The following is a 26,716-nucleotide window of genomic DNA, read 5'->3' on the forward strand; positions in this document are numbered from 1 at the left end:
GTACATATAAGTTCTCCTGAAAACGTATTAATAATTAAAACACCGCACCGACCACTGCAGTAGCGACTCTCTACATATGGCCTCTGGGCATTCTGTAAGTGCCTGCCATGCTGTGAGGAAGCCCAAGCAGCCCACTGGGAGGGGGAGGAGACGCAGGCCTCGGGACCCAAGCCTCCCTCAGTTCCTAGCTCACAGCCAATAGCAACGTGCAGCCATGTAAATGAGCGTCTTGGGCGTGTCCTTCCTGCCCAGCTGAGCTGGCCTTGGAGGCTGCCATGTGGAACACAGAGAAAGCCCTGACCAAACTGCAAAATTGCGATCAAATGAAGAATTGTTGTGTTTTAGGCCATTAAATGTGCAGCGTGTTACACAGCAACAGGCAACGTCCACCTCAATTATCCCCAACGTTCAGAAACAGAAGGTGAGCGCATGCCAGGATGAGGCATCCCTGGACATCACCTGGGTTCTGGCCTTCGCAAGGGAATGACAAGAACCTTGAGGTTAGAGAAAGAACTGAAACCCCGAAATAGAGATAAAAACAGCAGCAGCAACAAGAATCCTGAAATAAGAACATTCCTTGCCAAAATAAGGAAAAGTTTTCTTTTGATAACTTAGACGAAAACGTAACATGACAATGTTAATGAAAGCATACATCTGATCTCCCCCTTTCCTTTTGGAGGCTGTCAATGTTTGCAAAACTAAAAAAAGTCGTTAGTAATCTCTTCTTTTATCTAAAACAGATTGCTGTTTTAAGCACAGCCTCATGGAACTGCAGGTTCAAAGGAACCTGAAACCGAATTAGCATAAAATCTGGAATTCTCATCTCCACCAAATGCACAGCTGCCATGTGACAGCTCCTCTGTGACTCTGGTTTCAAATAGAAACTGAAAGTAGCTGAGGTGGTGTGGGCCCCGGCTCCCTGCTTTCAAGGCTCCCTCCCTTCCACAGACTCATACACTGGAGAGAGTCTGAGAGGCTTACCTAAATCTCTGCTAATGGATCCCCTGGGTGGCAACCTGCCCCACAAAGTAGTGGGGTGGGGGTGGGGGACCCAAAGCCGGGGACGGGTTATAAGTAAGGAGGGTTGGGGGTTGTCCATATATGAATGCTCTGCTACTACTTTTAGGAATATTAGATATTTTAAAGTAAAATCACACAGACACACACACACACACACACACACACACACACACGTGTGAAACTGCTGGGACGACATTGGGAGGGAGGTAGAGCACCCTTTCCCAGTTTCTCCATTACAAATGCCAAGAACCCCATACTCCATACACTGACATTTAAACAGGTATGTCATTCTCTTCCATGATTCATTTAACCCTCTCAGCTTTCTCTTTAGGTGATGACAACTCTAAGCATCTACATTTAGTTCTGGGCCACGAAAGGGAGGGGGGGAGCTTTGCCTACTGCTGAAACACCATCACCTCTGGGACACAAAGGCACACTTCTTTGTATGGGGATGGGGACGGGCAAAAGAAAGGTACATGTATGTGACCCGTGAGGAGGAACATGCTGGAGGAGGACGTTCCCACGCCAGGAGAGAGGGTGGGTTTGCCCAGAGCCATCCCAAACTTCCTCCTCTGATCCCCAGATGATCAACTGCATTAATTAAGTGACAGCTGGTGGGGGCCGCAGCAATAGCACATGAAAAGCAGGTTGTGGCCGCGCAGGGAGCTGAGGCATGGCCTTCTCCTCCCCTTTTCACATCCCTCCTGCCAGGCCCGCAGGATCCTCCCTGTCCACCGCGCCCCACTCGGAGCCATCTGCTCCTGGTGTTAACTTAACATCCACCAGCGCAGTGCTGCGGGCGATGGGGAAGGGCCCATGTGGGCCAGGAGGGGCGGGCGGGCAGAGAAGTTCACAGGGAAGTGAGTGTGGACCTTCGGGGGCTCCTTTCACCCAGGTTCGCGCCTCCTTTGAAGTCCCTCTATGTCGGGTTACAATTTTCCATATTCTCCAGGAGAAAAAGCCTGAATGAGCATCTGGTATTTATACAGACTCTTCGAGGGAGCTGACGGATTTAATTACAAGTGTTAATAAAACAGGGACATTGTAGCCAGGCTTTCAAATAGCCACTCGCCTATAAGTAACAAGACTTTCCCTTCGTGCTGCCGTTAAGAATGCAATCTATTTTCCTAGCAATGAGTTTTCTTAGAAAACACAGTTGTTGGCTGGTAGCTTTTATTTTAATTTACGATGTCTTTCTTATACAAAGATCGAGCTGCAAACAACATTCTGTTGGGCTGTGTGCTCTGGGTTGTTTCTCCATGTGCACGAGTGGTGATGGATTTTCCCTCTGTCCCCAGTGCTCACTTACAGCCCACAACACGCATCTGTGAAATGAGAGGCTGGGTTTAAAGGTACAGCGTCAAGCCAGGAAACGGACCGCAAATAGCCGATCTGCAGGAGGGTTAGAGACCTGGCCTGACCCTCGCTGGCAGTAGGCTCGGTGAGTTCTAAAAACTGGTGGCAAGGCCATCGCAGACCACAACAGGGAAGGGTAGGTGCTGAAGGAGTGTGGGACCAGATTAGCAAAGTCAGGGAGCCTGGGTTCCAGAACAGACCCAGTCCCAACTAGTGTGGCTTTGGGTGAGTCATTGAACCTTTGCTGCATATTCAACTGCATGCAAATTGGGATGAATAATCTCTCTCTCACTCTCTTCCATACATGAGATCTTGTGATTCTAAGTGACCTAGTATTTAGATTATGCATAGAGAATAGTCATTGTGTTTGAAAATAACATTTCCTCTTTCCATTTTCTTAATTTTTTTAAAAAAGGGGGATAAGTTTTTTAAAAATATTTTTATTGATTTGAGAGAAAGAGAGTGAGGGAGGAAGGGGGGGAGGGAGGGAGAGAAATATCAATGTGAGAGAAACATTGATGCTGCCTCCTGCACACCCCCTACTGGGGATGGAGCCAACAACCTGGGCATGTGCTCTGACCAGAAATCGAAACAGGGACCACTGGGTGCATGGGATGACTACACTCAACCAACTGACCACACTGGCCAGGACCATTTTCTGAATTTCCAAGTAGGCGTACTGTGTTGAAATGTCAGAAGGATGCTATAGTTTGTATTGAATCCTTCCAACTGGCATGCGTGATTTAACGACCTCATCCAAACAGTCAGGGCACATGTGAGCCTCTGGAGCTCTGTGCCCCTGCCACTTGGTACCACAGGCCCATTAAACACATTTGTCAGCTTTGTGTTTTAAAAGCAAAACCAAAAGGGTAAATGTGTCATCACGTACTCTTTAATCTGAAATTCACAGGGGAAGGACTTCAGAGACAAAGCGGGGGTGGGGTGGGGGTGGGGGGAGGAGATACGCATACCCCCCCCCCCCACCCACACACACACACAAATCAGAACACTGCTGGATTCCAAAAGCTGAGGTTTGTCTTAATCAGACTGTTCCTAGCCAGGGCAATGTGCAGGCCACATTGGGAACCAATTTAGTCATTTCTGACTTCTCAACAATCAAATAAAACAATAAATAGCCTGAACTGGGCTTGAAGGGGAAGAGGACCACATGTATTTCCTCTTAGGACTTTTTTTTTTTTTAACATGAAAGTTTGGCTTGAAAAGAACTTATTGCGCAGGCACATGTGGCCTCAATAGGACAGATCTGTAACTGACAAGACAGAGTCCAGATTCGAGCTCACAGTATCAGCATTTAAGCCCTCGGAGTTTGGTAATGGAAAGTTTGGGTCACATTAAGGGCTGTGGGATCGATCCAGGGATAAGATTTAGTTTTGAATGAGCCCCTTGGGCAGACTGAGCATCCCCCTAAGAAGCTCCATATGTCCCACATTCCAGCTCTTTCCTTCTCCCCTCGATTCCCATTGGATGGGCCAGGAGAGAACATTCCTGGCTGCAGACCACGTCCCTGTGTGTTTATTGTTGACTCCATCCTTTGAGTGACTTTAAAATGCTTCCCAAGTTTATGTTTTGAAAAATCTCAAACGTACAGAAAAGATGAAAGGATGGTATGAATAACTCGGTGAAGCCCTTCACTTATGTTCCTCAACTGGTAACGTTTTGCCACATTTACTTTAGTTCTTCTTGCTGTTGAACTGTAGTAAGACAGACCATAGGCACCCACGAATCTGGTGTCGGTATGGGGAAACGCAAGCCCTCCCACCTTCCTCCTCATGCTCTCTGCCTGGTGCTAGTCTGTGGCTAGCCCGTGGGACTCTGGGCCATGCTTACTGGGGGGGGGCGGGTCCCTGTGCATTGAAAAGCCACACGTGCTAAAAAGTCTGCGCCAGCGCCTCTCTGCGCCTGGGACTGGTGATGACGGAGCTCAGCTGGGGGCCCTGGGCGGTGCTTGGGGCTGGGTGGAGCCCAAGGCACTTACTTGTTTCTAGCACACGTGGCCAAGGGGTATCAGGCACTCACCTCACTAACAATAAAGTAGTCATATTTGACTTCTTCTGTCATTGGTTTCTCATCTATAGAACTGAAGTGTGATGTTCTTACCCCAGAATTGTTGTGGGGATCGAGTGGGTTAGAACAGTCCCTAGCACAGCAAGCACAGGAAGTAGATATATGTGATTATTATTCCTTATTTGTCTTGCTCCCTCAGGACCTTCTAAAGGAGAGCTGGTAGGGAGGGCAGGCGCTGGACATCCATTCGGCCGTGCTAGCCTCTTGGTCTCATCAAAACCTTTCCTTAATTCCAACAGTCTGTGACCACACATGACTAACTTTTGTCAAGTAAACGAAAGCCACTCAGACAGTCAGGAATGAGGATACTTTTACTGAGTCTGGACCATGTGCCGGAAAATAACACGGCATGTTAATTGCCCTTCGGGAACTTACAATTCAGGAGAGAAGACAAAACATGTATGAGTGGAAGGCAGAGCATGACGGGTGTCCTGGGGGGACAGTGGCCTGGGGGAGTTGGGGGGAGATGATTCACCCAACAGGAGAAGGCCGTTGAAATGGCAAAGTAAGAAGAGGTGAAACATCCTGAAGAGGCAAGGGAGGTAGAGGGGGAGATGCTGAGCTGTAAAGCTCGGGGAACTAGTTAAAATCAGGAACGCAGAAGCAGGAGGGGGGATATAAGGAAACTGCTTTGGACGAGGTGACTCTAAAATACTGTGAGAGAAGCACAGACATGATCAGAGATCAGGGACTGGAACGCCGGAGAGAGGCTCAGAATCGCAGACAGCTGTGGTGCCCTCTACAGAGAGGGGAGGGGATAGGACTGCGGAATGGTGGGGTGGGAAGAAGCAGACCAAGGACACTAAAGACAGCATCCACCCGTCCATGCTGACTGGGATTGGGAGGAGCCGCAGAAAGAGTGGTGTTTGGGGGAAATCGAGGCAGCACCACTGCAGAACCGAGGGGGGCAAGAGCTCCAGGGAAGGGGACCTCCACATGGCAAATGGGCAGGGCTGGGACGGAGAGGTGAACTGCGACAGGGGATCTCGGTGGGCACCGGGAGGACTGCAGGGGAGGAGGCCGGAGCTAGGCCACACAAGAAATGCCGGTCAGTAAGGAGAGCGGTGAGAAGCGGACGCAGGAGCGCACACTGGTTTTGAGAAGCTTGATGGAGGCCGGAGGACAGAGGAACGTGCACCTTCGGGCCACGGGCCTGTTTTCAAGGCGACAGGAATACGGACAGCACCCCTCAAACCACCGAACGCAACTTCACATGTTCTCCCCCTTCCCACACACGCACATCTCCATCCCATAAATACGTGGTTTTCCAGATAAAGAGTAGTCATTGTGCCAAATCAGGAGTCAGGAATCCGAAGGCACACACCTTGCATTCAGAGCCATTTTGTCCATGGGAGGTGAACGGAAGCACAAGGAGAAAGGAACCGCGGTGGAATTATGGTGGTTCTGAAACGTGGCTGCCCATCCTCTGACCCCCTCCCATCCAGAGGCCTGCCTCCCGCCCTTGGAGCTGGGCACCCGGGACGGGCTCCCCTTCCAGGGCCAGGTGAGAAGCCCTGCTGCTTCTGCCTCGGCTCCTGCAGGAACCCCCTCCCAGAGCCCACCTGTCATTCGAGGGGAGGCCGCGCCACCTGGGAAGGACTTGTGGAGCTGCTGGGGGGGGAGGGGGGTAGGGGACAGTCCCTGCCACGCTCAGCCTGGAGTCATCCCCGCCCAGGTGTGGGGCGTGAGAGTGAAGACATCCCCAGGCAATTCCAGCCCCCACCACTCAAGTCACCCAGACCTCCTAGGCCAGTGGTCGGCAAACTCATTAGTCAACAGAGCCAAATATCAACAGTACAACGATTGAAATTTCTTTTGAGAGCCGAAAACCGACTTCTGCGCATGGGCCACGAAGTTTCAATCGCACTGTACGTGCGCACCCGCACGGGGTATTTTTTGGAAGAGCCACACTCAAGGGGCCAAAGAGCCGCATGTGGCTCGCGAGCCGCAGTTTGCCGACCACTGTCCTAGAACACAGGTAAGCCCTCCTGCTGTGCCCCGTCCAATTCCTGACCCGAGCCTGTGAGTATCAGCAGGGGGTTGCTGCCCCACACCACTAGGGTTGGAGTAGTAACCGGGTTAAACATGTCTCAAACAGAGATTTTCTGCTTTGTCATTCTCCATCAGAAAGCGGTTCATTTCAGAGGCTGTTTCCATGCTGGGGGAGGCGGCTAATTTGAGATACTTCCGTGGCGTAGGGCTCACCTGAGGTGCAGGGGGAGCTTAATCACGGGGTAAAAACTGACAGTCTGAATTGTGGGGAGCAGGGGGTGCAGCACATCACCCACCAGCAGCTTTCACTGCGGTCCCTTTTAAGAGAATCAACAAATGCAAGAGAACTTGATAAATATTTTCCAAAATAAAACACAATTGGTTGCAAGGGGATCCAGCTCCGGTCCTCATTAGTTACCCTCCGTTTGTCAGACAAGCCCCATATCTCACGGGGACCCGCGGCGGATGCTTTATGGTTAGTCGGGAGATGTGACCGTACATTTCCTTCCGGCCGCACGCTTTCCTGAGGCTGCTGTCAAATCTAGAGGACACGCTCGGCCCCTCTTCCCACAGGAGAAGGAGCTCCGGCTTCCGGGGAGAGGTAAAGGCAGGCCGCGGTGGCGGCGTTTGAAGCGGCTGGCGGCAGAGGAGGGGGCAGGCTGCCATTATCAGTGGCTACCAGCCGCCCCGGGTCACCTCAGGTGATAAAACACTCGGCTGACACCAGAAAAAAGAACCATCACTCCTTCTCCTCTGCCCACCCTTACTGCCTTGCTCCCTCTCCTTTTTTAAAAAGGAGGCTTTTTACCCTCATTAAATGAAACCTTATCTCTGAAAGGCTGCAATCCTCGGCAAATGACAAGAGCGCCTAATCTCATTTTCTGACAAGTGATTCTGACAGCACCTTCCTTTTGATTTCTGAGACATGTAGTTAGACATATATTAATCTGTCAGTCATCACCCCTATGAAGAAGAATAAAAAAAAAACAGAGAAAGAAAGAAATGAACATTTGTGATTATGAAGGCAAGACAAGAGGCGAGGACACCTACTTTGACACAGACACATTCCCTTCTCAGGCATCCCCTCCCCCAGGCTCACGAGCATCCACACAGCGGGGCTGGCAGCTGCCAATCAAGGTAGCTGTGCACGAGCACCCCTGGTTCCGGGTAACGTGGTCCAGTGGAAAGAGAGTTGCTCTGATGTGAGGCAGACCAGGTTCAAGTCCCTGTCCTGCCTCGGAACGACCAGGTTGATTACATGAGATCTTTCATCTCTGCACCTCAGGGTCCTATCTGTAGGATACGGTTCATGGTATCTATTAGCTATAAAGATTAGATCAGCTTTATCTAATGCACGTACAAGCATACAGTGGGCACCCAATACACAGAAACGACCATTATTTCTAGAAAAAGAAGACTGCATTGGTGTGGCAGGAGGAAACACAAGATGCACCCCATTCCCTAAGAGGTAACGCATGCAGAGGGGCTTCTAGGATTGCATGGTAGCTCTTAACAACGACTGCCATACCAACATGGGCACAACGCAACTCTTAACCCTTTGCACTCGCTTGCTTTTTTCTCGATTCCTTTATTCTACTCGGGATTTAATTTTTTAAATACCCCAGATTTTACAAAGCGCGGCAGTAGAATAAAAAACTGGAGTTTCTTTTCATACAAACTTATTTATTGGATTTTTTTATATTTCAAATTATTGATACATTCAAAGAGTAATTTTAATCTCGACATCCGAGTGCAAAAGGTTAAAACCCAGCCTGCTGTGCATTTCACTCCTAAACCATGTGAAAGACCTGAGACATACCACCACCCCTTTCCCTGTTTGCAACTTGAAAATAGATGCTTAACCCCAGGGGTGGCGGGAAGGGGGAGTCATGGAAACCAAGTCTGTCCTGGGTCACTCTGGGTTGAACCAAGTCAATGCACCTGTTTGGTAGAATAAAAGTAGAACATATACATTTGACTTTAAAAAGAGAGGAAGGGAGAGAGAGAGAGGAGAGAGAGAGAGAGAGAGAGAACAACTGATGTGTGTGAGAGAGAAACACCTACCGGTTGCCTCCTATATGCACCCCAACTGGGGATTTAACCGGCAACCTGGGCATGTGCCCTGACAGGGAATCAACCCGTGACCTTTCGGTGCACAGGACGATGCTCAGCAAACTGGGCCACGTGGGCCAGGGCAGAAGTAGGTCTGATGTTTTATAACATCTCCCATTAGTCGATACCTGCACTGTGAGATGGCAGACGCACGCCTTTTCTTTTCACTCGGAGGGACAGGGACGTGTGCGGGGAACGTGAAAGGCCGTTAGCCTGACCTCAGAGCTGAGTGCGTGAGCGTGCCAGGTGGGGGGGCTTCTTCCCCTTCTGAGAGCCAGAGGGGGGACACTGGTGGAAAGCAGTCCGGAGGCAAAGCAGGGCTCTCGTCCTTTGCCATTTGTTTGCAAGATCATGCAAAGGCCTGCCAACGTTTTCTGGGGACCCTGAGTCTGAACACAGATCTGGAAAGGTCTCCCCTAGGAGTACGCCCTCCGCAAGATGCCGCAGCTCCTCCACCCCCGTCCCAGATAAAACAAAACAAAACACCTCACCACTCCCCCACGGCACTCACCGCTCCATCCCACCTGCCCAGGCCCGTTATTACAAACACGCGCAATGGACAGTGAGTATAAGAAGAAGCTATCGGGGTTCACACCTGATGGAATGGACAATTCTGCCTGTGCCTCCTGCTCTCAAAGTCCCGGGTCACCAAGCGACCTTCTGGTTATAATTTGGCTTCCCTGGGGATTATTTTGCAGGAGCAAGTGTGCCAACGAGTGCACATGAGTCTTCCTCATTGTAAACAGGAAGGTTTGTGTGATAATTTAATCGGTTTCCCTAGAGTCCGATTAGCATGATCACCTCTGAGTTTCTAGGCTGGACCAACCCAATCAAGCAACTGCCCTCCTGGGCAGCCGGGCTGGACTGCCCTGAGCGCCCACCTGATTGTCCGTCCTGCTGTTAATATCTACCAGAGCAGGGCCGCTTCCACTGGTATCAGAGCTCCATCTGCCCCTCTCTTTTCAGTAAGCCAGAGACTGTAACCTCTTCACCTTCCCTAAAGCTGTTCCCCAAACAAAAGGGTAACACTGGCTTCAACATTTATGAGGCCGCTGGTCCCTGGCCAAGGACCTCCTACTTAAACCCAGTGGCCCTTTCTGTCTCTCCTTCTGCAGAAGTTGCTGACTGCCTCTCCCTTTCTACAATGACAATAAGTAAGTGTGTCCTAATTTCTTCATGCGATGTTGCCTTCCATTGATTCACGTGTCCTTTAATAGTGGGATTCTTCAAGGTTCCCCTTCAATGTCTAGAAGGAAGGAAGTATAGGAGACCCTCTCTTACCAATCCCCCAGCTTCTACCATAATTTCTAAGCAGATGACTCCATATTTCTCTTGCACGCCAGTCCATATTTCCACCTCATTTCTTGGGTGGTGACACTGGATGTCTATCAGCCCTCCCAAAATCAACATTTCCAAAAATGAACTCATAGGCATGCCCCGTGGGTGGCCAATGGCCTCTCTCAGCCCATCCTCCTGCCCCCAACCCCAATTCCAGTTCACCCAGTCCTCTTCCCCATGCCTCATCTTTCCTCCCGTCCACCCTCACTGTCACAGCTTTCACCCAGGTCCTCAGCCTGTTGGGACACTGTCTGGGCACTGCCTGACTCTTCCCAGTCTAGTCTCTCTTCACCTAGGCTAAGGCTTCAAAGAGGCCAGGCCCAAGGTAGAGCTCTGTGCTGAACCATCTGACACTTCTTTCCACCTTGACAATGCTAAGGGACAAGCTACCTGTAGACAGAGCCTGGCTTTCACACTACCCCTCTGCCCCACCAGCGCTGTACAGATCTTGAGCAAGGTATTTAACCTTTTTGATTGCAGCTCCCTTTTCAGCCATAGGGGGGTGATTACTTGCTACACTCTAGGCCAGGGGTCCTCAAACTTTTTAACCAGGGGGCCAGTTCACTGTCCCTCAGACCGTTGGAGGGCCGGACTATAGTTTAAAAAAAAAACTATGAACAAATTCCTATGCACACTGCACATATCTTATTTTGAAGTAAAAAAACAAAACGGCATAAACACCCGCATGTGGCCCGCGGGCCGTAGTTTGAGGACGCCTGCTCTAGGCTGATTGGAGGAGACTGGGCATATGGTCTGGTGCAAAGCAGAGCTTTGAAACAGGCTGGTGTCTTTGCTGAAATAAGGGGAAATAGGAAAATAAGACAATTATATTTGCTTTGCTTGGCCTGTAATGCCTAGCTTAGTTTCCTGTCCATAGTAGGGACTCAAATATTTGTATTTCCCTTGAAATAAGAAATCTATTTTAGCAAGTCCCAAGGAGAGGAAGATAACACTCAGGGCCAGGGCCATCCTTTTAAGGGGTAATTTTCCTTTCTTCCAGCAGTTACCAGGATTGACCGTCTTCCCTTCGACCATCACCTCCAAGTCTTTACATCAAGCCTGATGAATAGCTGCCCACTGAACCCCAGCTGGGAAGGAAGTAGACCCAGCAAGGCTAGAAGTCATCTCTGTGTGAGCCGGAATTGTTCTGTGGTTCTCCACAGAGGCCCTTCAGGGTGGCTGCAGTCATTCTGCAATCAATGGGGGAGTGGGGGCACAAGACAAATAGGTCAGACATTTGTTAATGGGACTGGAGTTGTAGAGGGTAGAGAAGGGCAGAAGTTTAAGGGAAAGGGGTTGTTTATTCTCTTATCCTAAGGGCAACTCAATAACCTCCCTTGAGACTCGGAAACACTATAAAGGCAGGACCCCTTATTTATGGAGGCCACAGCCAAGCCTGTCTGTGATAAACTGTCTGTCTGGGCCGTGCCTGGGCCCAGGGGAGGGCCCAGTGTCTCTCCTAAGTCACTTCTAGCTCTCCATTCTGTGAAACCTCGTCACCCCGTGGCTGCACAGCCGGGAAACAAGTACTCTCAGGGGATGGTCTGAAGAGCTTCCGTCTGCTTTGATGGCTCAACGGGACAGCAAGAACTTAGCCCGATGTCCTTTCCTCACTGGTAATAATGGCGACAAACCCGATTCTCGGTTAGATGAAGATTTGCAGGCCTCTTAATCAACACGTGCCGTTTCTGACACATGCACATGACCATCGGGGCCTATATGTGGATGGAATCCATTACCACTGGGTTAAGATGGAGCAGAAAGAAAGAGGAGATAACCATCAGCATTTCAAGTATAAAGCCTCCCTTCCTCACCCAGGCTCCTGGTGTGCAGAAAAGGCAATTAAAACGGGGTTCAATTAAAAATACCACAAAGCAGAAGTCAAATAAAATATTAAAAAGCCAAGTGCCATTATTAAATAAGTGTTTGCAAGAGGAGGTCCTCAGACAGGGACAAGGAGTCTAGAGAGAGCGGGAAATGGTCCTCCAGGCGGGGCGGGGTGCTCACGCGAGGCACACCCACAGTGAGTGAGTGCGGCTGGTCCTTCAGCCGGAGGGCTGTGTTCGGTGGGGAAGTAAAAACAAGGCTGCCCCTGGCCGCTCTGCCCGTGTGCAGCTCACATTCATCTTCATTTGCATCTCTGAAGCGCCCTGTGCCCCCACCTGCTTTGCTTCAAGAGGGACATCCCCCATCCACGGGCGGGCATGAGACGCACCGTGTGTCTACTGGTATTGGAATCTGCTGTGTTTGCTCTCCTGCCCGGCACAGCGTTGATGCATTCTCCCTGCTCTTTACAGAAGCATCCAGTAAGAATCAGAGAAAATGCTGTCATTATGGCTCTTCACGCAACGACCTCAACACTCAAAGGAGGGACAAGGAATGTTCTAATCCCGATCGCAACTTTTATTAAGAAGCTAAAACAGAAAAAAGTTATCGGCAGGCCAGTAGGAGGTACAAAATAGAGAGATGTAGAAGACCTGGGTTTTAGCCCTAGTTGTGTGACCTTGAGCAAGTCACTTAACATTTCTCAGAGCCTCAGTTCTCTCATCTACAAACTGAGGGGACTGGACTAGCTACATGAAGTCCCTTCCAGCTTGAAAACTCTCTCCATCTCTCTCCTATGTCTATGTAAACAGAGCCTGGGCACTTTCTCTGCTGAACTCTCTGTACTTCTGTAGGGTAGACGAAAGCCAGAGAAACGAGATCCTTACAAGTACATAATCTGAATAACCAGAAGGGATGTAATTAAAACCAGGGTTCTGTTCACACAAACACAGCCAAGGACCTTCCCATAAAAACACCGCGGTAATGAATGAGCCTGCATGCCCCTCGCTGCCACCCTCCAGGCCCTGCCAGGCTTAGCTGGGAGACTGACCAGAGCCGGCTCCTGTCCTCCCTCGGACAGCAAGCCCCGCTCCTGACGGCTGTTCGGGTGTGTTTTAGCCCATGGCTCTTCGTGAGAGAGGAGCATGCTCAAGTCATGCAGGGGCCTGAGCACATTTCTGGAATTTTAAAAAAATCATTAAAACGATGAAAAGAAAGTATCAGGGGCCTGCTCGTATCAGAATATTCCCACATCTGCACTAAAGCCTCCTCTTTTCTCTTTGCCTTCAAGAGATTGCCACAGAGCAGATGCCAAATTAGTTCCTTGGGAACCTGCTCTGGGAGGAGCCTCCTCTCTCCGGAGCTGCTACCCTCCCCAGGGAAGCGGCTGCGCTGCCCGATCCTTCAGGGCTGAGGGGCCGCAGGGGCTGGGCCAACCCCTGGCACAGTTCTGACAAGAGTGAAATCTATTTTCAGAATTCTCCAACACTTTTAACACCCTTATGTCATGTGTTCACCCAGACTGGCCTTGCAGCCCAGAAATTATATCTGTCCTGCCAACTGGCTCATCCGATGAACTAGTGGCCTAGCCAGGGATCTGAGGCCACTTGGGGACAGCCGGGAGGTCTGCTTTAGCAGGACGTGCCTGTCAGGATCTCTAGATAACACCAAGGAAAGGGGTTCTCCGTCACGTTATGCATGAGGTCCCGAAGGAGAAGCCGGAGAAAGACAACGAGTCTTTCTAGAGTAAATTCTCGGACATCTCTAGAGTAAATGCATTCGGGGCAAGAGCCATGTTTGGTTATCTTCATAATCGCCTCGGGTGGACCGCAGGGACTTGGCACTCTCTGAGGGCCCTCTGCCTCTGAATTCAACCACTGATTTCAGAGTCTCGGTTCAGCCTCGCTACTCAGCGAGGTCCAGGCCTTGCAGAGCCTGGGGGAGTGTTAGGAAGGCCGAGCTTCCGGCCCGCCCTGCACCTGCTCCCTCAGTCTGCATGTGCAGGTGAGTGAGAGAGCCCGTGGGGGGCAGAGAGGGGAGTCTGCGCCAAACCGCCATGGCAGCCCACGAGGACCTGGGCAGGAGGCAGAAAGTACAATAAGATTTGGACTACGTTCAGATCTACAAATGCGATCACGCTAAATACAAGGCCCGAAATTTAAGCAGGAGGCCAGAGGTGGCAGAACAGGTGTCCTATTTGCCAGCTCAGCCATCTGGGCGAAGTCAGCAGAATTTCACTTCAAGTTGGAAAACTGGACTCTGGCTTCATAAGTTTTGAAGAAGCCTCAGCAACAGGCCGGCAAGCTCTCTCCACACCCCTTGGTGGCCTGCCAGCTGACAGCGCGTTCAGACCGGTGTGTGCCTGGCCTAAGCCTGGTTGGATTTCCCTGCCCAGTACTTGTCAGTGAAAGGCTAAAAAAGGAAGGGGAACGTGAAGGCGCTTGGTGTGGGGCCCCTGTCAATCTTGCTAAGGGGAAGGCCAGGCTTTGGGACCAGCACAGGGAGGGGCGTCCGTATTGGTTCTGCTCTTTAGGCTGGATTAATACAGCCCGGTTTCTTTCTCAGCACAGGTATATTTTTCACTCGCTGATGATGGTAGAAAGCCTCCTGCTCACATCTGTATTATAATAAACGCATTATAAATGAGTAAGTAGGAAACAGTAAGGAAATGATGTTTTACTTTTAAATGCTAATTACGAAGCCCTGGTGCAGTTAATGTGCAGGGTGTTCTGTCAATTTTTAATGTTTATGCCAAGTGTAGTCTTCAATTTAACATGAGCTTTTAATCCTTTGAGTACTAAATTGCCTTTTAATGCTTGCAGAACAACATTGTGTTTGCACAAAGTCAGGTCTGAAAAATGTATTTAGTACAAGGTGTGTTGTGGGAAGGCAGAGGGAAGGGGGCGGGGAACTTTCATTTTTTAGGAAGATGAGCCTGGAACACAGCAAAGGCAAGCAGCTCCCTGCTCCCTTCACGAACATCATTCCCGATTCTTTCTGAGGTTGCTGGGGGTCTGCTCTCCTGTTGCTGATTTAACCCTCCAGTGGAAACTTCCAACTCCTGGGAACACAGCCAGCCCCAGGATGCACCTTGCACCGTCAAAAAGACCACAGCAAAACCAGATGCAAAGGAGGGGTGCAGCTATGTGCACACACCAAACTGGGAGAGAAAAGTGCCCTGGGCATCCTGGGGGTGTGGGGAAATCTTCTACAGCCATACACATGCAATAAAAAGCATGATGGGAAACTTGTCCATTTCCTACAAATAAAAGGACTAAGGATTTTAAAACAGGAAGAGGGGCAAAAGGAAGCCCAGAAGGGTAGATAATGGGACTACAAAGCCTGTGGGGCCTTGGGACTTTCTTGAGTCTGGGCACTGTTCCCTAGGCGAGGGGTGGGGGTGTTAGCCAATGTGTGTGTGGGCTGCTTCCAGGGGTGGGAACCTCACCCAAACCTCTGTCTGTCCTGTGATCTAAGTCTCACCTTCCAGAATCTACTTCTCCTTCACTCCCAGTACATCAGCCTGCATTCCTCACTGCTTGTCAAGCACAGTCAATGCCTCTGCATAAAAACTGCAATGACTTAGTATAGGGCTGGGCACCATGCTAAACACTTCACATATGTGAACTCATTTAATCCCATCAGTGGACTATAATGCTATTATTATCATTATTATTATTATTATCTCCATTTTGCAGATGAAGAAACTGGTGCACAGAGAGGTTGAGTAACTTGCCTGAGCTCACAGAGCCAGTAAGAGGTGGGTCTAGGATTTGAACTGATTCCAGGGTGCCATGCTCACAACGCTGTTCCCACCCTCTCTGCTGAGATGCCCTTCATGCCACTTTTTATCAACCAGGGCGTTTCCCACTTGTCAGTGGCTTCTGTTCAGATGTGCCCCCTTGGGCAATTCCTGACTCTGACTCTCCCATCAGCCACACCCACCCTGCACACTGGTCCCGCTGCACTACTCGTGGGTCTGAATTCACACTCTATCTAGTGCTTCTGCAGCTGGATCTAATGCCCCATCTAAGGTCGGTGCTTCTGCTGATCTAGGGGCCCTGATGTGACTGTGTCAGGGCCTTGGCACATCAGACGTGGACGGAAAACGATACCCTCTGGCCCTGGGGACAAAAGCCCTCATCACATGAACCAGTTTAATGTTAGTTTGAATCTGATGAAATTGCTGTTATGAAGGACAAAAATGGCTGAATATCAGCGATTTCATGTAGTTCAGTGTCCGTGGCTAGGCCTCTGTGGGATCAAGGATTCAGCAGTAACATCCCTGGCATCCACACGCCCCCGGCCGCTGCCAGCCTCCCAGGCAGGAGGCTCCCGCAGCCATGTCTGCCACCCACTGCCCCCGCTGGACACCAGCTTCTGGAAGAAAGCGTTTGTCTTCCAATGTTTTCCTTTGGTGATCAGGCATTCAGGAAGAACAATGGCCACATATACACGCTTAGTAAACTACCGAATGATTAAATAACATCTTACTAAAATCCTATATAATAAAGCCTAGGTGGCGTCACGCTCTTGCGACACCCTCGCATGATGTTGTCACAAGGTGGCCGCCACAAGATGGCTGGCAGGGGAGGGCAGTTGTGGACAATCAGGTCGGCAGGGGAGGGCAGTTGTGGGCAATCGGGCTGGCAGGGGAGGGCAGTTTGGGGTGATCAGGGGAGCAGTTAGGCGTCAATCAGGCCGCCAGGGAGCAGTTAGGGGGCGATCAGGCTGGCAGGCAGGTGAGCGGTTAGGAGCCAGCAGTCCCGGATTGTGAGAGGGGTATCTGACTGTTGAGATCGGGCCTAAACCAGCAGTTGGACATCCCCCGAGGGGTCCCAGATTGGAGAGGGTGCAGGCCAGGCTGAGGGGACACACCCCCCACCCCGTGCATGAATTTCGTGCACCGGGCCTCTAGTTTGAATATAAAAAGGTTGTGTTTCCATAGGAAGACTCATGGGCAGGGTCCACAAACTCCAGTCCAGCTGCTCAGACCGAGGGAACTCAAGGAGGAGAGAAGGAACGGGGTTCCATCAGTTCCTCAGTTCAACAACAGCACAAAACACCATTGGAGTCTCTCACTGTCATTTACTCCAGGGCAAGGGCAGCGCCGATGGCCACCTTAACTACAGGCTGCTGTCCACCTGTTTATTGCAAGGTCAGCCACGGAGCAATCTGATGCAGAACTGTGTGCTAGCTTTCCAGGTACAAGTACAAATGACTGAAGGGATGAGGCAGGTCTGGATTTATGAAAAGACAAGGGGTTTTTGTTTTTTCGTAAACTGAAGAGAGCTTTTTGAGATCTAGTCTATTGCATGAACCAAAAGTGTTGGTAAAGACGGACTGTCATTCTGTCCATCTTGCTTTAGCTGGCCCCCATCTACTTACCCTCAAACCCAACAATTTCCCCCCATGCCTTAGTGCAGTCCAAAGAAGCTGATGGCCTGGGTGTTTGGGCTCAAGTCCAGGCCCCACAATTGACAATGTGACTTTAGCCAAGACCAGGTGTCTGTTGGTAAAATGGTGACACTCACTCTGAGATGTGGCAGTGAGTAGCTATTATCCACCAAACCCCTGACCCTTTTTCCACAGCACAGAGTTGTCACAGTTAAGCAATTGCCCAGCGAAGGACTACAGTTCCTGGCCACTCCCATGCCCTTGGCAACTAGTTAAAGCCACAGGACTAGGTCTTGGCAACAGCCCCTGAGCAGAGCAGGTATGTGTCAATTCTGGGGCTCACTCTCCTTGGCAGGTAGACACAGAAAAGCAGGAGGCTGAGGAGATGGCAAAGCCACAAGATAAAAAGTGTGGGGTCCCTGAATCACCGCATGGAGCAAAGTCATGTACCACCCAGGAATATCTATGTCAAGACTGTTCGATGGATGAGAAATAAACGGCAATTTTATTTACGCTTCTATTCATTTTGGATTCCACTTGCAATAGGAGCTGACTTTACTGAATGAATATATAGAACCTCTAGTTTTTCAGGGAAAAGCCCTATATTGTTCCATAGAACCTACTATCCTCTACCCGTAAAACAGGGAGACTTGTTTGAAAATTACTAAAGACCTCCAGATAAAAAGCAGCAGAGAATAGCAAGTAATGATAGCAAAACCCAGCAATCTTATCTCCTGCAACTAGGCTCAAAACTCAGTATTTATGGGGAAAAAAAAACGATGCCAATTTACTTTATTCAAAATAACAAATTGACAAAGTTGAGAACTCAATTTAATTTCATTATGACCTCTGATTGCTAAAACCTACATGGTTGCGGACAAAGCAGGGTGGAGGAGCGGCAGAGTGTGGGAAAGAGCGTACATATACCAACTCTGCAATATGGAATAGCCAGAAAGTTTTGAAACACCTGTCTACCCTCTATCGCAGAACTTTATCCCAGAAAGAGGCTAGTGGAAAACAACGTTATTATTTCCTCATTTGGGATAAATTGCTAAAGGCTTAGGTATGTTGGCAACAGTACCCGGCTCTTGCCGTATCATCAGGGCTTCCAGCTTTCTAATGAATCACTGCCCACACAGTATCCGCCAGGTGACCTGCTGGTTGGGAAACGAGGACCATTTACCCGGCGGTAATCAGAACTGCCCTTTCCTTCCTTCAGGGCTTTCCTGTCTCTCTAGGCCTCCTGTCCGCAGTGTGGCTCCGGGCAAGGCCGGGCAGTGATGCCTCCTCTAGGAGAGAGCCTGTCTTAGAGCCTGCCCACGTTTCTAGGGAGATGGGCCCCCAGCCCCCAGCCCCCAGCTGCCCACGCTCCGCCCCAGGCCTGAACAGGCCATGCTGCCCTGGGCTGGGGCAGCCAGGCAGCCCTTCCCTGCAGGCCAGCTTTCGAAGGGGAGCTGCTTGGGCACGTGGGAAGGGCTGGCAGTGCCACCTGGCCCGCATCTCCTGGCTCAGGGGTCCCTCTCCCCACTGTGCGCTCTCACGTTCAATCTGCTTCATCAAGCAAACACTGGGTGAAACTGCGGGAGAAGGTTCCAGCATTTTTCGAGGAAATGAAGGTGCTATCTGGCCCAGATGGGACTGGCTGAGTGGGTGTTAGACGCCGTGTTTTATTTATGGCAGAAAAATGTCAACCAGCAGTTTCTGGAAAGCCATTCACGTACTGCAAATAAAGGGTTACATTTTTTGTTTGCTGGCTTAGGTGCATTTTACTGGCTTTCTTGGGGGTTAAACCTGAAATTGATGCCTCGGTCTGTAGAGAGAACCGCCCCCCCCCCCCGCCCCGCCCCGCCACTGCAGGGGAGCCTGGGGCGCTTTCCCAGCCTCTTTGGCTAAAACTGCTCTAAGCCACCCTTTATCCACTTCTTGATGTACACAGAGCCGCGTCTCATTTGATTCCCACCAAGGGGAAGATGTCATTATTCCCATTTTATGGATAAAGTTAAAGAAGATGCCTCAGGTCACAAAGTCATCAGGTGACAGAACTACAGCTCTAACCAAGATCTGAGGACTTTCCCCCAATGGGTGTGCCCTAGGACGCCCCCATGCTGCCCACCTCCCGCCCGAGGGCCAGCAAGAGGAACCGCTCCCTCCCCAAGTCCTCCTGTGCGATCTTCTCCATTCCACCTTCCCCTGTGCATTTCCCAACACGATGCCTTCCCAGTCCCTGCCACCTACGTCTACTCAGGACCCTCCCCTCCCGCCCCCCACTGCAAAACCCTGCCCGGAAACACCTTCCTGAAGAAGGTGGCCTCGGCACCAGTGAGCACGTGTTTCTCCTCCGGTGCACCCTACCTTCTGCCCGGAATTTCACCCCTCCTGTCTTGTCTGAGCCCCCTGTCAGACGGTGAGGTGGCATGCCACGGGGCCTGCCGACCTGGGGTCAAATGGCAGCTCTGAGCAATAGCAGAGAGAGGCCCCTCTTTGGGTTTACGTGCTCACCGAGGAGAATGAGAGACACAAGCACACAAAATATAAACGGGGTAACTAACCCCAGATTGTGGAACGTGTCATGGAGATGGGGGATGGAACTGAGAGGGTCCCGGGTGAGAAGGAAGAGCATGGACCAGCTGTGGAGAATGAGCTGCAGGGAGGGCTTTGCAAGCAAAGGAGATGGACAAGGCCAGGGCCCGGGTCCAGGTGAGGAGGGAAGGAGTGGCCAGGATGGAAGGAGAAGGGGGAGAGGCTGGAGAAGAGGTTGCAGGGGCAGGCAGGAGTGGGGCCCGGTGGGCACACAGTCTGGATTTATTCAAGATCCTTGGAAAACCTCTGGATATTTCAGGCAGGGAGATGCCACGACCTGATTTCTCCTTTTTTGTTTAAATTTCCACTGGGTCCTGTGTGTAGAATAGGTTGGACAGGAGAGGGAGCAGAGAGTGATATGGGGATCAATGATTTAATGACTAAATGCCAGTTTGGGGCACATAGTAGGCCTTCAACATGCATGCTGGATCCCTCAGGAAGAGAGAACAATGCAGGCAAAGAGGAAAGACTTTTCCACTTGGCTGTGTGCAGCCTGGTGTGCCCAGGAACAAACTTTAACTGGGCAAAAACACCCAATACCCACCTCACGCGGGAGGACACAGGAGAGTGCCCGTCCCCGGGGAGTGCTAATGGTGCTGTTGACATTAGCAGGAGAAACTGGAGTCGCTGTGGGGCGGGTGGATAAGGGAGAGGTGAGGCGTGCTCATATTTCGCCCATTGTGCTGCGAAGAGTGGCGGCCAGGCTGCAGGGGTTTCATGCATGTCCGCTGTGCGGGGCCAGCAAACACTGGATTCCTGCCTCTTCTCTCTGAACCTGTCTCACTGAGAAACCCCACCGAGCTTGCCTGGATGCACCGCACAAACAGCGATAGGGCCCCACACTGACAGCTCATCACCCGGAGGGACGGAGGGACAGACGGGCAGGAAATGCAATGCTGAGGACGCCACCAAGGAAGGAGGCTGTGCACAGGTGCCCACGGCTGAGAGCCAGGGGCTGGACATGCCCTTTAGGGGCACTGTCTCCTGCCAGGTGCCCTCCCGCCCACACCCTTCCTTGTCTTTGTAGCACGAATCCATCTGACATTACAGCCACTCTGGGTAAGTTTGTTCGCTTCCCCACCAAGGCTGGTGCCCTGGGCTCTCCTCTCCCTCCGCTGAGGCCCGGTTCCCGTAACCGCCCGCTCAGAGCGGCCCTCCAGCGAATGGAAATGAACGGAATCCTCACCCTTGGCGGGACGCAGTATGAGCACCGCAGTGACTCCACTATGGTGCAGACAAGGAAGCTGAACTCGATGACCATGCCCCGGTCACCCAGCCAGCGAGGGGCAAAGCTCTGGAGCCTCGGAAGCCACCGGCTAACCAACCACGTCCTGAGGCAGGATGAGGGAGCAGGGCCGTGGTCTAAACCTGAGCTGCACCCAGATCACTCAGGCGAAGGGGGAAAAGTTAAAAATCAGTGCCCAGCCACGCCCAGGCCAGTGAGATCAGAGTCTGAGGAGGGCCCAGGGGTCAGGACCCACATGCAGGCCAGGCTGAGGAGCAGGCCGAGAGGGACACCCAGCAAACACTTGGGAGTCAGAGCAGGGGACGCTGCAGCCGATGGCCAGGGAGCACAAACTCCAAGGCCACTTGCAAAGCCGACAGCCCTTCCTCCCCATCATGCCTCCCTCCCTCTGATAACCCCCATGAACCCCACCAGAACTGGGGTAGATCACAAGGCCCCTGGCCTGCCCTGAAAACCCAGTAGCCAGGAGCTTTGGGGTGTACAACACCACTCGACAACCCCCGCGGCCCGCCGGGAGCGGGCTGGAAAACCAGTTTAGATTCGCAAAGAAGCTGGTATTAAAATCACGGCGAGCTCTCTGGCTCAGGCAGCCATGCATGTTAGGGCCTGTGAATAATAAAAGGGGAGCTTGTAATTCTACTAAAAAATGAAATTTCCCCATTTCTGCAGAATAAACAAAAACAAAATAATACATTAGCTCTGCAATATGTCTGTGCTTCAGGGCTCCGGACTGTCATTAAAGCTGGATTTTATCCGTGACAGGTCTCTCCACTCCCCTTGCACCCAAATAGGAAGACGCGCAGGCTCACGATGAATTTCCGCTTCTTCCTATTCTCTCTCTGCATGTGGGTTAGCCATGCTCAACTCAAGAGGAAGCTGCCCAGACACCAGGCTCCTGTTTGCAATTCTTTGCCTTTCAGCCCCCAAACACCTCCCAAGGTGTTCTTAACAATCCTACAGGATAATGTGGAAATGAGCACCCCTCACAATTTAGGGGAGATAAAAAGACACACACCCCCCTCCACTGCTCCAAGCCTTGGTTGTGCGAGGTAACTCAGAGAGAGTTACAGGGGGGCTGCTGGCCCGGGGTTCAAAGCTATCAGCCCCACGGGGCTGGATTCTGCAGGGATGGATCAAAGGGTCTGGTAGGTGGCAGCAGCCAGATTCAGCAAACCTTTGAAGCCCTGATCTGCAGAGACGGAACCTACTTCCTCCGTGTGCAAGCATATGTGCAAGGGCGTGTCTTAGGTGAGGAGGAGGGAGGCCTCTCGCCACCAGCACAGGTGCCCCGGACAGATCCCCAGGGTCTCCATGAGCTGCATGAGCCTCCTCAGGTTGCACGCTGAGACATGCCCTCGAGTTCCTGCCACCCTGTTTTCAAAGGGAGCTCACCGTGTCCACAGCAGGCACTGGCCGAGCGAACGAGCGAACATAACTTGCATCCTGCTGTCCTGGCGTCCCGGGGGGACCAGGGGGCTGCGGCGAATGGAAGACTCGCATTACAGTCAAATCACTCTCACCTCGGCTGTAGCAGAAGCTGATCTTTAAAGGGAGCCTGGCTTTCGTGGTGTTCCAAGCCCCGTCCTCTCTTGGGCAGAGAGGGTATGGTACCTCAAACAGATCTGTGCTGAGCGGGGAAAAGCAAACCAGAGAGGCTCGGGTGTGCCGTGCACTGGGAAACCAGTCATTGGCAGAATCCAGGGCTCTGTGGAAGCAGTCCTCTGAGGGCCTCAAAGGGATCAAGTTCTCAGGTTCCTGCCGCCTGGCCCTGGAGCATGAGGTTACTTGCTCACACGAGGTCCAGTACTCCTGGGCTGACCGGAATGCCGACCCAGCCACTCTGTCCCCGAGGCCTTGCCCCGACAGCGATGGAAACAGAGCCAGGGACAGCCCGGGTTAGGTTTCACAGCCCAGGCCCCTGCGTGCAGAAGTGGCGCTGGGGAAAAAATAGCAGCAAATGAGACACTGGGTACCATTCCAGAGATGGCTCCACAAGTGGCCCGGGCTTACAGAGGCTCCGTCTAGCTTTGATGTCTTGATAGGTGTTTAACAAACTCTCCTTCAGTTAGCCAGCTGCTTAGCTAATCAGATATTATTACCTCCTTTGTGCTTCCTTCCCCTGCTCTCTCTCTGTTTATCAGGCCTGCCTTGCTGCAAAAAGAACTCCGTAATGATCCCTATCCAAATATTTCACTTCTAATACAAAGGCCTGTGTTTTGCATTCCAGAGAGACTCCACAGCTCACTCTGCTACGAAGTAGCTCCCCTGCCTCTTAGGGGAAAATAAGCTGATTTCAGTGGTATGCGATCGTGATGGAATTTTCCCGTATACTGTACCACCGAAGGCGAGGCTGGGCCGGCTGCCGCTGAGACTGTGGGTTAACCCCGGCCCCCATGCACTGAGGGCGTCTGCGACGAATGCCGAGTGGCAACCACATCCTGCTTGTCCCGGGGCTTGGTCCTGACCTTAGAAAACCAGAAGGGACTCTTGGGCAAACCGCAGCACGCATTCAGAAAGCCACAGAGCAAGCCTGGGAGGGGGATGCACGAGAAGCACCGGAGGCGTCCTAGGAAAGTCATCAGCGGGGCGGGGCATCCTGTCTCCATTGCCTCGTCCCTGAGAACGTTCCTGGGGTCTCCGTGGTTTGTGATACAGACATACCCTGAGCCCAGCATGAACCATACACCTGTGCAGAGGATATGAATGAAATCTGGGCCTTCAAAGTCAGCACACGGGTTGGGGGGTAAGTGCTTCTCACCTGCAGTGCTACCATTCAGGGCCATCTCCTCACCGTAGAACAAAACTTGTTTGGATGCAAGAACCAAGCCGAGTCGCTGGCAGGAAGGCGTGGCCACAGAGCTCAGAGAATGAAGGAGCTCCGCCTAAGACCGCTATTGACCAACAGGTCTGAGACACTTGCCCTTTCCTCGCCTAGAACGTTTCTCTCTCCAGATCTTCCTTTGCTGACTTCCTCACACCCTTCAGCTGCACTGCCACCCTGAGAGAATCCTTCCTTGACCATTCTAAGAGCAGCCCCTCTTGCCTTCACCACAAGATTCCCCCCAGGTATAGCACTAGTATCGACAACAGTGACTGCTTAATTAATATCTACCAAGTGAAGGAGTGGATACGTCGTGATTTCAGATGCCCTTCACAAGATACCAATGTGGTCATCATGGTTTCCTAACGTCAACTTGGGCCACGGAGTTTGCCTCTTTTCCACATGTTCTCGTCCCTTATTAACTGCTTTCACAGTACTAGAGTGTTTATCTGATGTGGCCGTCCCAAATAAAAACTACATTTCCCAGCCTTCCTTGTAGCTCGGAGCAGCTGTGGGGCAAGATCTGGCAGTGTGGAGGCACCTGCCGTTTGATCCTTGCCCCCTAGCCCTCTTCCTCCTACCCCTGCCTTGCTGTTTGGAAAGGTCCATGTCTGGCGGAAGTTCCATTTTGGGCCATGAGCAGAGGGCCATACGGAGCAAAACCTGGAAGAAGACTGGGTCCCAGAAGGCTCTGAGGAAAGGGCTCTGCACGGCCTACATCCAGACTTTACATAAGAAAGAAGCTTCTTTTTCAAGCCGCTGTGAGTTTAATGTCTTGGTCATTTACAGCTGAACCTATTATACCTGCTTTTCTTGCATTTATTATTTCTTAGTGGGAATCCCATTAAAGAAAAGAAAGGAAACGTCTGATGAAGTCTGGGCAGAGTAGCGAGCGAGGTTCTTGAAATGAGCAGTCAGTGCTGCTGGGCTACCTGTGGACTTGAAGGGCCTTCTTTAACCCTCCTGCTTCGTCCACGGAGCTTTTGTGGTAGAAAAAGGAAGCTGCCTCAGAGAGAGGCTCCCGAGGACCAGCTCCAGGACCAGCTGTGTGAGGAGGGGGAGGACCCCATCAAACCACCTTTTCTCTTCATCTATAAGACGGATCCAGTGTTACGGAAAATATTGAAATAATATGTATGAAAGTGCTTTGTAAACTATCAATCTCTAGGTATTTAAGAATTAGCTTTATTTGGCATCTCACAGATTAAATTAATTCTTATTGTGCTTAAACAACTTCCTACAGTTTTATACACAGAATATCAAAAAGCCAAGAGCCAATACTTCAGATTGTGGAATTAAATAACATTTTAAACTATGCCATGAAATGTGATTGGCAGAGGAGTACCCTTCAAATGTATTTGAATTTTCAGAATCTTATCTGTTAAAAGTACCCATTAAATGATACCAACTCATGTCTTTTTGTATGATTTTTCTAGGGAAAATGAAATTACATTTCTTTAAGGCATTCAGGGTCCCTACGTGGCTCATCTATACCCCAGAAGGGAAAGATCAATGTGCTGAGAACCAAAAAGGGTGTGTCAGGTGGATAAGACAGTGTATCCAAAAGACCCAGCCAGCTCAGATCCCAGTAGGCATCAGGAAGTCCTGCCAGGCAGGAGAAGCACTGATGGGGGAGCGGGGGCAGAGAGAGATCCAGAAGTCTGCTCACGATCAGGAGTCAGGAAAGACTGCTGGGAATAATTCCAGAGAACTAGCCACAGGTGCCCTCCCCATCAACTGGGGGCTTAGATCAGGTGCAGGAGACACAGCTGGCTGCTTACCCAATAACCACTCCCCTTTCTTCTCTGCCAATAGAACTGTCAGTGTGGCAAGTGCCCAGTGCCAGGGAAGCTAAGACTGGTCTAAGCCAATCACGGCAATCTCCCTCCCCAAAGCCAGGAGGCCAGTGTTCCGGCCAGTGAGCCCCAAACGGAAGACCACTGGAGGCTCCTGGGCAGGCTTTCCCTGCTGAAAGAGAACAGCCTTAGGCAGAGCCTTCTTTTCATCCCCTTTCTTCCCTCCTGCACGGCATGGTCCCACATGGGATGCGAACCCACTCTTGGAGTTTCAGCAGCCATCGTGAGGTAACTTGTTCCCCAAACACAGAGCTGGCAGAGGGGAAAGAATGGAAGCGCCGGGGTCCTCCCTAACAACACCGAGCCTCTACGCCACGTTTGGTATCACCGATCTCCAGACTCCTTGTCATGGGAGACGAGACAGCATCTTTATTTTTTCAGCCACATGCTGTTGCCTGCTGATACAACACGGCTCTGGTCCTAGTGGGACGAAGGGGGCAACCGAGATGCCAACTACTCAGCGGGTGTCAAATGAGAGGAGAGGAGACACCTGGGACATGATGAGAGTGTGGGGCACCAACTCCCTCCTTGGGGCTCCCCAACGTGGGTCGGACCCACGGCAGAGACTTGGCACATGACTGAGAAGAGCCGTTGGAGCTGGAGGTGGTCCTGGCCCTGTGCCGAGAGGGTTTACTTCGCACCGCCCTGGGGGGCACACTCCTGTCACCTACAGGACCTGGTTGGAGGGCTGTGAGAAGGCAGAAGGACCAACCGAGGCCCTGAAAAATGATGCTGTGATTTCGCAAAAAGAGTAGCTTTTCCTCTAAATCAAGGTCAGCAAACTCTTGCCGTGGTGATGGCTTCCCAGCACAGACTGCGACCCAGTCATTTCTGGATCCAGGTTCTAAGACACACACTGTGGGTGTCCGAACGCTAGAGACTAATTATTTCAAGTCAACCTGCAGTGTTGACTCTTTTAAAAGTTTACTTCACATGGCTGCGTTTATTGACCATTTAACTGTCAAGGAGAAAGGCTATTACTCCATGCAGTAATTTAAAAAAAGAAGTGACGGTTTTTCAAGTAATTACCAACAAAAATGCCAAACAGGAAGGCAGAGCCTGAATATCCCACAGAGAGAAACTACCAAG

General features: G+C 51.2%; 1 protein-coding gene across 1 annotated transcript in view; it reads right to left on the minus strand.

The window, feature by feature from the left end:
- LOC129148674 (autism susceptibility gene 2 protein-like) overlaps window positions 1-20,965 on the minus strand; it is a 93,795-nt gene extending 72,830 nt beyond the window's left edge. Inside the window, exon 1 of the mRNA XM_054714167.1 lies at window positions 20,891-20,965. Coding sequence (XP_054570142.1) covers window positions 20,891-20,965 — 75 coding nt within the window. The remainder of the gene's footprint in view (window positions 1-20,890) is intronic.
- Window positions 20,966-26,716: the final 5,751 nt, after the last annotated feature.

This window comes from Eptesicus fuscus, chromosome 4 (genome assembly GCF_027574615.1).
Source record: "Eptesicus fuscus isolate TK198812 chromosome 4, DD_ASM_mEF_20220401, whole genome shotgun sequence".
In the NCBI taxonomy this organism is placed as follows: Eukaryota; Metazoa; Chordata; class Mammalia; order Chiroptera; family Vespertilionidae; genus Eptesicus; species Eptesicus fuscus.